General features: G+C 35.2%; 1 protein-coding gene across 2 annotated transcripts in view; it reads right to left on the bottom strand.

The window, feature by feature from the left end:
- The window catches only part of LOC121414001 (cilia- and flagella-associated protein 47-like), a 60,274-nt gene that overhangs the window by 18,285 nt on the left and 29,003 nt on the right, over positions 1-12,986 (bottom strand). The window contains exons 29-38 of one of the 2 annotated variants that reach the window (XM_041607035.1): positions 11,571-11,763; positions 10,741-10,770; positions 8,088-8,185; positions 7,197-7,313; positions 6,222-6,356; positions 5,347-5,610; positions 4,826-5,099; positions 3,981-4,238; positions 3,000-3,464; positions 2,335-2,540 (exon numbers count right to left, since the gene is read on the bottom strand). In XM_041607035.1, the coding sequence (XP_041462969.1) occupies positions 2,335-2,540; positions 3,000-3,464; positions 3,981-4,238; positions 4,826-5,099; positions 5,347-5,610; positions 6,222-6,356; positions 7,197-7,313; positions 8,088-8,185; positions 10,741-10,770; positions 11,571-11,763 (2,040 nt within the window). The remainder of the gene's footprint in view (positions 1-2,334; positions 2,541-2,999; positions 3,465-3,980; positions 4,239-4,825; positions 5,100-5,346; positions 5,611-6,221; positions 6,357-7,196; positions 7,314-8,087; positions 8,186-10,740; positions 10,771-11,570; positions 11,764-12,986) is intronic. The other variant, XM_041607036.1, reaches the window with a different exon arrangement.

Raw genomic sequence — 12,986 nt, 5'->3', positions numbered from 1 at the left:
TAGTAAGCCAGAAGCTCAACAGTCATAATTTTGACATAAAAGTCATAATTTCATATGCGCCATGTGGTATTATAATTTTTTCTAAGAGGTCATATAAAGAATGGTTTCCTTAAAAAGAAATGAATCATCTTTCTTTTAAGGTTCAGATTCAGAATCACCTCTGGTACTCTCTCTTTTGTGTAAGTATTTAAGCATATGATGATAACACTCAAAGTGATGTAGACAAAGATACATGATCATGCTAATAATGAGAATGATTATTGGCCACCTTGAGATGAGTTCACCACTGCCCAATGTATTACTATATAGTATTACATGTTAACATATTTTTTTGCCCTCAAAAGAGTAATAATTAGGGTCAAAAGCATAATGGCATAATTTGACTGAAAATCATAATTATGACTTTTTCTTAATAATTTGCAGCTCTGAAGTTACATCTATCTGATTCCATTATCATGGAAACAAGACTAATAAAACAAAATCTGCAGACTGTATGATTAAAATGTTTTATAAAACGGGTTCAAGGATGTAGCCAATGGTGAGCGCGTATTCAAGTCACGTGTTCATGCTTTAATTATGCGCAACCTTCCAGTCGTGCATTTTTCGTGCAGCACTGTGCATTTTTTGTGCAGCACTATGCAATTTTTGTGCAGCATTAGTTCCAATAGCACGTAAAAACTGATACGCGTTCAGATCAGTAAAAGAGGCTGGCTAGGATTTTGATGCGCTTACTTAGGCACGCATAGTAGATACGCCTGTGATGTCATAATTGATAGTCTTGTGATCTCTTCGTCTGTGCGATCGTACACAAGTTGGAGGGATTTGAACAAGATTTCCATGAAAAATTCTTTTTGCCGACCCGTTTTATAAAACAATTAATGCACATTTTAAGATTTGTGATGTTAGTGACGATGCGAGCAACTCTCGGGCATTCACAATATTATGCAAAAGCACTCGGCGCAAGCGCCTCTTGCTTTCGCATAATTGTAAATACCCTCGAGTGTGCTATAACACACTCATAAATGTGCATTAATTGTATAATATTACATGTACATTTATGACAGATACATCGTCTTTTCCACAACATTTTCTCTTTGACAAACTCAGTAAAATATACATTCAAAATGGTACACATGTACGAGTTCACCTTGATGATGACAATTGTTCGATGGTATGTATTTGATGATGATGATGGGTGTGGAGCCCATAAGAAACGAAATTGGGACGATCTGATTTTGAATAGGAGTGTTTTGTCTCAATAGCATACTGAGGGAGTTTGTTGTGTGATCGACTACCCTCCGACTGAATTTTTTCCCCCTTTATACCAGTCATATACGGTATATGAAATTTTCTATATTTTCTCCTTTTCTTTATTAAATATAGATTTAATACAGGGGGGGGGGGAAAGAACATTTAAATGGGCATCACTTGTTGTTTTTTCTATCTACAGTATGCAAACAAGTCATTCAATATAGAATCATACCATCTCTCATTAAGAGTAACTACCTTTCAACAATGTCATGGGTGGATGCTAAGTAATCCAAGATGTTGACAATGAAACCAAAGAGAGTAAGGAATATGATGTAGTCATAAGCAGATTCAGGAGGAGAAACTTTAAAGGGGAAGTTCACCCTGAAAAAAAGTTTGTTGTGAAATTAGCAGAAAAAATATTGAAAAATACTGGTGAAAATTTGAGGAAAATCCATTAATGATTAAGGGAGTTATTAGAATTTTAAGTTTTGGATTTGTGACATCATTAATGTGCAGCTGCCCCATATGTAACGTAATATAAAGCGCATGAATTTTAATTTCAATGGTTCGTGATGAATTATTTTTGTTTTATTTTTAGGAACGGGTGTGAAATAATAGCAGTGCCTTTTTAAAGCGCCATGAGCACCGAAAGGTGGACCTGTGCGCTATATATATAAGTAGCCACCATTATTATTATTTATTAAATGATCTGTCTATTGATACACTGAATGTCACAGTAAAAACCATTTTCAATTTTCTGAGAAAACGACATTTCATTGACTTTTTTACCATTCGATATGTATGAAAGCTGCTCGTATTAGACATCACAAATCAAATAATTAAATTTCTAATAACTTTTTAATTCTTTGATGGATTTCTCTCAAACCTTCTGCAATAATTTTCTACTATTTTACAATAAACGTTTTGTCAGGGTGAACTTCCCCTTCAAAAAGTGGATGCCTCCAAAGACAAACCAATTAATTATCAGAATATTATTAAGACACTTTTGGCTTTGATAAAAGAAAGAAAATGAAAATGAAAATGTAATCGAAAAAAATAATGAATTTGTTTTCTGAAAATTACCACTGGGATGTTTTGCGACACAGACTGATGAACTGGTGCAGTAAATTCGATCTGAGCAACAGTCCCTTCAGGGTTGACGGTACATTCTATCTGGTATACCCTGATATCATTAGGGGATCTTAGTACCACACGGCAGGGGTAATGACCAGCACCCTTGGGTGCAAACCGGATTGGTAGGGGTACAACGCCATCATCTATGATCACACCTACAAGATGAAATGGATATTTGGTTTTAGCAACTTTGTTGAGAAGTCAATTAACCAATTCATAATTATTGGTTTACAGAGATCACAATCAGGATACTGAACGGTGGACCTGCATGCTATATAAATAGCCATTATTATTCTGTTTTATTGGTTAAGACAAAAAACATAAAAGCATTGAGTGCAGTAAAATACATTATGTAAACATTGGCAACAATATCAGAACTGAAAATTGAACACTGGAACTAGGAAATATTTCTAGGAAAGTTTAGTGACTGCAAACAATCTAATATGAAAAGAAAGAAGGCTTAGCTACCGAAGTACGATTTAGATGAAGTAATCACACTTATATATTCAAAGATGAAAAAATTTCTACCAATTCTAGCAAAACACTAGAATTTTCAAAATAAATCAAGGAGAGAAAACCTATTAAAAGACACAGCAAAAGTATTGCTTTCTCACCTGAATTACCGACAAGTCCAGCAGGTGAACGTTCAACCCTGTGACCATTCTTGACAATATCCTCCGCTGATTTGGGTTTCTTTGAGAGTGGGGACGGCACAAAGAAATGATGTTGAACTTCAAAGAACTTGGAGTTGACTTCCACGGTAAAGCGAGTGCCTTCAGCATCTTTCTTCTCTTGCTTTGTATTGAAGGAGACAGTTGATTGGTTGGCATTGATCACATGATCATCAGAGAGTCCCAAGGCTGCAATGGCAGCGGTGACAGAGCCACAGGCTAATGTGTGAGTCATCTGACGCCGGCGGATCTCGGTGTCCGTCATGCGCTGCTGGGCTGCGATGACCAGCGCCCTCTCTCGGGCCGAGTTGGTGATAGGCACCATGAGTTCCTCATTGAGGATAGAGTTACTATCGCAACGCCAGTAGATGATACGATCGTCACCTCCGTACAGACCTCTGCCGCTTCCTGTAAGGACAAGATCAAAAGGAACATTCCAATCAGCAGACGTCTAGTAGAAAACCTCTTCAAGAAAATTACACAATCAATCGTGTTTCAGTTGACAACCTGTTGTAAAGACCACAAGTTTGGTGTCCCTTGAATTGTTCATCCTATCAAAACAGTAATTACAGGAAACTGTCCATAAAGACAAGCACTTCATAGAGACTGATTTTTTGTCTTCCATGAGTGGTCTTAAGGTTTCATTGTATAAGATCATGTAGCACATATCTGACAAAACAATCACTTTTAATAAGGTATTTCAAATTTGAAAATCCTTCAACACTTATGCCTCCTCCCCACCCTATGTAAAACATTTGTATCTAATATCATTCAGTTGCTGTACTACAATGGGAACAAGAATGGTGTATACAGACTGAATTCATATACCACAAGAACTGGCATTCAGGTAAGCGGACATACTTAAAATTTACAGTATATGCCTTGAAAGGAAACCTTGCTTAATAGTGTATTCATTAGACTCACCTGCTGCTGCGGCACTACTGATCCTGACACTGTGTTTGGTAGGCACGAAGGGGAGATGCGAGGGGAGAGGCAATGTAGCAGTAGCCTCCATCGAGTAGAGGAACTCTCCCACGGACTCACTGATGAACAGCACAGAGCACTGACGCTTCCCGGTGTAGAATGGTAAGAAGTCAACGGTTACGATGCCGGGTCCGTTGCCGTCGAGCTTGATGGTTTGGTCAGGGCAGAAGAAGGACCCAAGGGTGTCGCTGGTGTCCTCTGTAAAAGATGAAGTAAATCAAATTAATAGGTTTTAAATTTCGTACCCGCTCCACCAAACCAAAAGAATGTACAGAGATTTCAGCTCATGTCATACCCTATGAAGCTTGGATGTCAAAGACAAAAGAGCAATGACAAAAACCTTAGGTCTTATTCGGAGCTCAGGCTGCAGTTGAACAGTTTTTGCTAAGGGTAGCCAAATTTGGCGCTAATGTACAAGTACATGATCATTTAATCAACATACTTGGTACTTAAATTACTCAAAACTAAGTGGAATTGAAACTACAATAGAATTCTTCCCTCTGAAGGTTTGAGAAATAATTCCAAAGTAAAGAAACAAACAGTGTAAAACAAAATTTGATTCAGGACTTGGCTAGGCTCCACCCAGAGTTCAGAACATGGGCCCCATTGTCGTGACTTTTAAAATCAGTGCAGTGGAAGAATCACAGCAACACTGCTTCATACGCCTGAAGAATACCAAGAATAATGAAAAAATATCAGAGATATGCAAAGCAATATGAAGGGAATCGCTACTTGGGACATTTGTTTGACTGAAGGGCTAGTAAATCAATTTCTTGGTTGCTTACGTTCGAACATATCCCGGTCGATGCTATGCTCTTCAACCTTGGGTGGTGTCGGTGTCCTCTCCTTCTTCTGACCATGGTCAGTCTTGGACCTGACTTTCTTGACGGTGCCTTTGGAGTTCTTCAAGAGGCCCTTCTGCTTGGAGTCGCTGCCAGGGAAGGGTGTCTTGGCCTCCACCAGGACGATGCGGAACTCACCTGCCTCATTGAAAGGGTTGACTATAGCAACATCGACCTTCTGTAGCTCAAAGCACGGAGACTCACACTTAATGGTGGCCTTGAAAAGCAAGTAAACATGAAAAAAAAGTGGATAATCATAACAAAGTACAAAATAAACAATCAGAATTTGCAGTGTTCGAATGAAGCTAAAGCACTACAATCAAAGATATCCAGTAAAAGAATAATTATACTTAGTTATATATTTATTGATAGCCTGGCAGTGCTCCAAAGTAACACAAAACCATAACACTGGCCTAAGCAGAGCAGTTATAAAGTCACAAGAAACAGAAGGCTAAAAATCTTACCGTTGGTGTGATATTATCAATAGTAGTCCTGAGATTGAAGACTAGGGTGGTCCCACAGGCAGCACCGACTCGCCTACCAACCAGGACCAGGACAGCTTCGGCAGGACGCAGGAATCGACTGGTGAAGATCACAGGTAGATCCTGCTTGCCTTTAGGTTGTATCTGGACCTGACTACCTCGGGGGAGGTTGAAGTCCCTGGCATCACGGCCAGCAACCATGGCATGGTAGGTCAGAGGCTTGCTGCTGGGATTCGTCAGTCGTACCTGAGATAAGGTAGAGAACGTGATCAAGGGACCATTTCATCAACATTTATTGTCAGATCTGACATCTTTTCTTGATTCTGAATGGCTGAGAGGCACTATTACTATGGTAACTGTCAGATAAAATGGGGCTTGTTGGATAAAATGTACGACAAGTCCTTTCATGAAACACTCCCCGGTTTGTCACAGACCAACATTTTCATTTTTTTTAAGAGGCATATATGTATTGTGTGACAAAGGAATATTGATATTCCTAGGGTTTACATGATAGGTATTGCCAATCATTCTGAGGAATGACTTAGTTTGGTTAAAAGGTTGTCTATTACTTCATGCCAATGAACAAAAAGTTCAATGTCACTGACAGGCGAGATTAACATTAGATGTATTATTTACTTGATCTATTTTTGAAATTTTAATTTAAATAAATTAGCTTTGGCTGGCTATACAAAGACCCTAAAACCCTCAGACAAATAAAACATTCTCATAATTTTGGACCATATCACATTGGATCTACAGTTTGCACCAGTTTGCTACCAGTGCAATAAAATACAATACATGAAAGATTGAGAGTTCATGATCCAATGACCTTTGATCTTGTTACAGCTATTACCCACCTGTCTTGTAACCGATGAATGTAAAGAGGTGGTGAATTCCACAGCAGTCTTGGGCATGTATTGAGGTAATCTCTGATATAGATGCTGGCAGAGAAGCATCAGTGAGATTGGGTTAGGATCAGTGATATCGATGGCCTGTGAGTAAGACAGAAAAAATTGGTACAATATTAATGATAAATCTCCTGTTTATTACAATAAAGATACTTTTAAAATAATTTAAAAACAATGTTCAAAATCCAAACTGATAATCACTTGTTACTAATATATGCATCAGTTATAAATTAAGTTCCTTTTGGCAAAAGATATAATTTATGCATGTTAAGATTATTTAAAGTTAAGATTGATTTAAATATAATATTGATTTAATTGACTGATCGACTTTGCTGCAATCTTTTTTACGATATGTTGTGTTTATGCCTAGACATGAAGTATCAGTTGTGTTTATTAAAAAAATGCATTATATTATCATTAATTTTATTATAGATAGATAGATAAATGGTTTTATTAAAAAAACAATTCATGGTAGCCCAAAGGCTAAATTTACATTGTTTTACATTGTAAAGATCTTGTTACATGTACATGCAAGATAAGATATATACAAAGACCATTTTGAACAACATGAAAATTTCAAAGTAAACTATCAATATACAAAAATCATAAAAATACAAACATACATAAGCCTCCAAACCAATTAAGTTAGAATAATAAAAGATAACTCATAAATATATAATGCAAATTAAAATCAGAATTAAAATTTTTATAATTTTTATTGTATAGATTTCCAAATTTGAAATTTCAATTACAACCTTGGCTGAACAACGAGTGATATATTTTGTGACACCCTTTATTTTTAAGATGAAAACCTAAAATTCAGATTCTTCTTACTCAAGTAGAGAAACCACAAGTATATCAGATCAAGAAAAGGCAACAATGCACATATAACATATAATACATAATTCAGCTTCATAATCTCACCTGAATGTCATAATCTAGACCAATGAACCTGAAGGCAGTGACGACCTTGAGAGCATTATGAAGACACTGTTCTGCTGTTGAAGGATGGGTGTACATTCCTTGAAGATGGGTCTTAATCTGGAGATGAAAGACAGGACAAGAATGTCAAATGGAGTCTCATATAAAGATAAATCTAATATTAAGTGTCATATAAATTCAGCATTGAAAGAGATAAGTTTGACTAGGGATATGAAGAAAAAAGAAACGTTCTGTACTATATAATCTACCTTTTTCTACATTGAATTGATTTGAATTTATTACCAAATCTCAATCACTGTCAAGGACATTTGTGTGAACAGTACATCACATGTGGAAACAATATAATAATATTGGCAATTGGAGCACACATCAAACTGCCAACATACTTCACTTCATGGCCTGATCAAGAAATGATAACTAAAGAGCATTACAACTTTTCATATGAACTAGCATAATAAATCATGTCAGGATTGTCCCACATGTAGGGGTTCAAATGGACATATTCTATGGAACTGCCCATATGCTTTTACAAAAATCACGGTATGAGTACGTTATTCAAATTAAAATTGGAATTCAAAGAATATGGAGAATTATGAATACAGCAAATTGGCTATCAAAGAAAATTCCTGAAGTTTTTCTTCATGGAGTGAAGAATGTGCTAAAATCAAATGAAGGAAAGTCAGGATCCAATAACCAAGAAAGATATATATTCATCACTGATGTATTGAGCATAGTTTAAAGTGCAGTTGTCTAACAATTATACATGTACATGTATCTGTACAACACTTTAAGAGATAGTATTTCAAATCAAGCATGACTTGCATACATTTGGGTTAGAAGTTACAAAAGCCTTTGATCAAGCGTTATGCATACCAGGAATGGAACATGCGCAGCAAGGACTGCAGCTAAGACTAGGCCATCCAGGAGATCATAATCAAAGTTGACTACCCAGCGAGACGGGGGCACTCCACCTGAAAACAAACATACATAAATCAATAAGAATTTGACACCAGAAAAGCAGTAACACTTTATATCCAAATATGATCAGTTGTTCTTGAAAAACCCTGATGCATCTTTTTGTTCAATATCAGAACAGGAAGACTGACTGAATTTGAAGTCCTAGGTAAGAAGTCTGTAAGCTATATGCCTTATAAACAACCGGATTCTTACTTTTATCAATACCACTTAAATGTTGGCATGTTTAAAGTAGCATTGTGAGTCAACATCGGCTAGTCTTGAAAGTAAAATTATTAATAAATGGCTGGTAACTTTAAAAAATTAATACGTAATGTGAATGATCAAAGAAGATTTTATACTTTTCTTCTCATTTAATTTAAATGCATGCTGTATGCTTTTACAACTTGGTCGATTTTTAAAGAAATTGAACTTGTTGTGTTCTCTAAGAAAGGAGACTGAAGAATAAAAAGCATGTTTTTTCACTGTGTATTGCAACAATTTATCTTTGATTGCACATTCAAGGCTCAATGTCCCTTTTTCAATGCACTAACTCGCCTATTCTGTGCTAGTATGAAATATACAAAGGCACTCTCTTTTGTTAAAAGTAACTTGCTGCTAATTAATACAAAGAATACTTGAAATCGCAATAAAAATTTATTTTCAAACCTAAGAATATAAAAATGCAGGCACATTTTAAAGCTTGTTAGCATAATTTAATTTGAAGGCTTTCATGCTAATTAAAAAAAAAGTGCATTTCTTTTTTGAATAAACACATAAATGTGATGTGGGGGGGGGGCAGACATTGGATTTGAATGATTATTTTGTTCTTTTGTCATGTAAATGAACACTTTATAAAAAATTAAATCATGCATGTGCACTCTGATATTCAAAGACTTAAATAATAAATGGAGGCATTATATCAATTAATTCTAATCATTCTCTTTTTGTTGTATGACCAACATATCATAAATCATGCAATAGAGTATATAAGGCCCTCACATGCCAGCAGTTTCTGTCCTCTACAATATATGGAATACACCTTAATCATGATTAAGTCAAGACTACCTGAGATGATGAAGAATATTGAAGAATTCAACAATTAGTAGTATCAGATTGAATATCAGACTATCTCTCTCTTTTCTTCTTTTACTACAACATTCTCTGTTCTTTTGCAATCACTAGTTAAATCATGTCAGTATATCTAAAAGAACACAACTATATACTGGTAATTTCTTTCTAATATGAAGAAATAGCAAACCATCACCGCATTGAATACCAGTATACCCATAGATTCTAGTTAACAGTATTAATACTAATCTAAAGAAATGAAAGTAAGAATGAAATAACTTTAACTATATTTAAGCAGATGTACAATAATAAAACTGAAATCTTCCATATTTCCTTGGTTTGATTACTATATGAGTAACACGTTAAAGCCCATTAGACATGAATGAATCCATTTATAACACCTAATAAAATTTACCACAAATTAGGTTAAGTTTCACCATTACCATATCATAGGCTACATGAAAAAAAATCTTTTGTCGCCAAAAGTGTACTTCATAAAAGCAGGAAAATAATAATAATGATAATGAAATAATTTGTATTGGTCGTGTAGGAGTAATAACATTAAATGATAATAAAATTCTCTATGCACGACTACAGGACTTCGGGTTATGGTCGCCCCAGTGTTAGTCAGTACTTTCGGATGGAGTTAGGAGAGGTACCTTTACAAAAAAATCACATCCACGATTTTATTGCACGAGGGATAGCACATTGGCTGAGCTATCAAGAATTCTCATATTAATTCATCTATGCAAAAGATGGAGGAATGGGCAGAAAAGGCGCTGTGGAATATTCCTGTGCTTAAAGAGACAGCAAAAAATGCTAAACATATCGCAGACTTTCGTTAATGTACCACAGGGAGCTATCACACATTAGCAAGCCTATGTCAATGTACATTTGGCAAGCCACTTCACATTCAATCCCATTCTTTGATATCACAGATGGCCGTATGTTAACAATACAAAATTGATATCAAGAAAATGATTCTTGGTCACAAGAATATAATTTCTTGATCAGGGAATAATTTTTCTTTACAAATTTGAATAGCATATTTTGGTCATAAGAGAAAAGCTCTCAACTAAGCAATGTACAGTCCTATGTAAAAATATCCTATACAATTGACTTTATGCATAGCAGACTTTCAAAAATGTGGAGCAAATTGTGATGCGATACCAGGAAAACTATTCCATTGATATATATAAAATTGAATTTTTGATATAAGGATAGAATTTGATGAAAAAACAAGAACAAAGACAGCTTGCTATATGTACTTTGGTATATATGCTTGCTTAAATGTCAAGGGTGACAGCCCTATTGGGGAGAGGATCCAAGTTATATGCCAAGCCAACCATACCCTTGGGGAACAAAAAAAAATAAGGGGGGGTGAGAACAGAGGATTATGCGGATATTTAAATAGATTGAGGATTCAAAGCTCAGGTTGGGTGACTGGGTTACTCAGAAAACAAAGAAGTATATCTTTTTAATTTCTGAATCATGCAAATACCTGGAGGAGGATTGTATAACGTCAGAAAAGCTAAAAATGGTTTATAGAATCAATGAAAGAAAATATAAGAACAAACATCATTAAAGAGAAGTAATTGTTACGGTAGAGTACTAATACTAGACTCTTTCCGTACTTCATACGTCAGAAAGGCTGTAATGGTTTATAGAATAAATGAGAGAAAATATAAGATCAAACGTCATTATGAGAAGAAAATGTCATGCAAATAGTCTTTGAGTATGTAAGATTCATGCTGATGAAATTTTAGTGGAAAACATAAAAAGATAATTTTACTAATCTTCAGAGAAAAAGATCTTGAAAGTTTTCTTCAATTTCCTTTTTAATTATACAATTGTATTAAAGAGATTTAAAAATAGTAATGTCTTATTGATATTTTACAAGAGAGACGTATGCAATTTTTTAAAGCATATTATGGACGTAAATCCATAATGTCCTAATATTCAATTGGGGGATGAAACAATAGTTCACCCCCCTGAACAAGAGGTTCACCGCTTGGATTAACGCCAGTAAAAGCAGTGTAACAACAAACCTAATGCTTGGGCGATCCCATTTACAGGTTTTTCAAAACCTTTGAGCAAATAGCCTTGCATCAACATGCATGCATCCATGGATTTTACCTTGCAATAATGATAATTAGAAATCAATCATCTTGTACATGAACAAAAAATTATTACCATGTATGTGAAATTGAATATGAAACATTTTCTATTTGCTGATAATAGTAAAATATTTCAAATATTCAGCTAGCAAAGTAGAAATTATGAGTTAATAATTGTAGGTTCCTTGTCAGAAATCCTAACCAACACTCTTACCTTTATCACAGTTGTTCCATATCTTTTGTCTCTGATGTTCATAATGATGGTTGAGCCAGGAGAGAAGGATACGCTCTCCTACAGAGTAAATGTTACTACACAGGGGATCGTGGTTGATAGAAGGAAGGCTCACGTGACCAGGGCAGGGAAGGGTGCGGAACTGACGAGGTGTGATCCTTGCCAGCACCAAAACCTGGAAGAAAGATTTGGACGAACTTCCATCAGTAGAGGTACTCACGATCAGTTTGATTTAAAAATAAAAATTCAAATAAAAAAACTACATACATAAATTATTTATTAAGTATTAACCCTACGATAAATCCCCTGCGCGAAATTTTTTGACTGATTCGCTCGCTGACTTTTTACTTTTAAGTCTCGCGCAACTTTTGAGACCAAAATTGTGACCCCCGGTACGCGGTTCCGAAATTACGCAACATTTTGTAAGTGCATGCAGACCCAAAATTACTCAAAAACATGAATTTGTGTACAAATCCAATGCAAATAGTGTTTTTAGCCAAAACTCATAAATGTATCATTATTTTTCCTTTTACTGCTTAAAATCAATTAATTTTATCTTTTTTATGATCAAAATAAAGTCCCCGACAATTTCCATTGAAAAAACAATAAAAACAAAAAGTCGAAAAACAAGGAAATACATAAGAAAATAAAATAAGATGTTTGAAATTTTTTTGAATAAATTTGATCAGATGCCTATCTAGAGTATGTGAAACAAAAATTAGCATTTCAGGGGCATTATTTTATTAATTAGAGCAAACTTATGATTTTATGCATAAATTAGCATAACTAATAAAACATGATATTTTTGCAGAATTCGATGTTATAGTCTTGTAGATAATGCCATGGGTAAGGCATGTGCCAATTTTCGTCGCAATTGCGCGATCGATGGCCGTCTTCTTAGGTGTCAAAATAGCCCAGTCTATTTAGGGTTAAAGATATTTAAAATGGAAGATTTTCAAAGATTACCAATCTGAAGATCACAATGGACAGAGCTGGATTTATGATATCAGTATGAGCAGATAAGAAACAAAAGATATAGGACTTAATATGTTTTCACACCTTAATGACTGTAAGTAGTTTTTTATCTGTATGCTGAAAACTTGTTTTTAATTTGTCTGGTTTGAGCACTGACAATATCCAAGCTTTATCAGCCAACATTCACTGAGTTGCCAAAGCACCTGTGCTTGTCATCTGATCAGAACAACCAATTTCACTGACACTTTCAACAAACTTTGATGACGACAACCTTTATGAGAGAATTCTCTCATGCTCCATGCTTAAAGCCTATGGAAACACCTCCCTAAATCTCCATAACTTCATATTTAACCTATCACCTACTGGAAGCTGACGGTCTATGAAGTACAACACCTATGGGATCACAGAATTCAGTGGTCAAAG

The sequence above is a fragment of the Lytechinus variegatus genome, chromosome 4 (genome assembly GCF_018143015.1).
Source record: "Lytechinus variegatus isolate NC3 chromosome 4, Lvar_3.0, whole genome shotgun sequence".
Taxonomy (NCBI): domain Eukaryota; kingdom Metazoa; phylum Echinodermata; class Echinoidea; order Temnopleuroida; family Toxopneustidae; genus Lytechinus; species Lytechinus variegatus.
The sequence above is the reverse complement of the archived record's forward strand: the minus strand, read 5'-3'. Positions and strand labels throughout refer to the sequence as shown.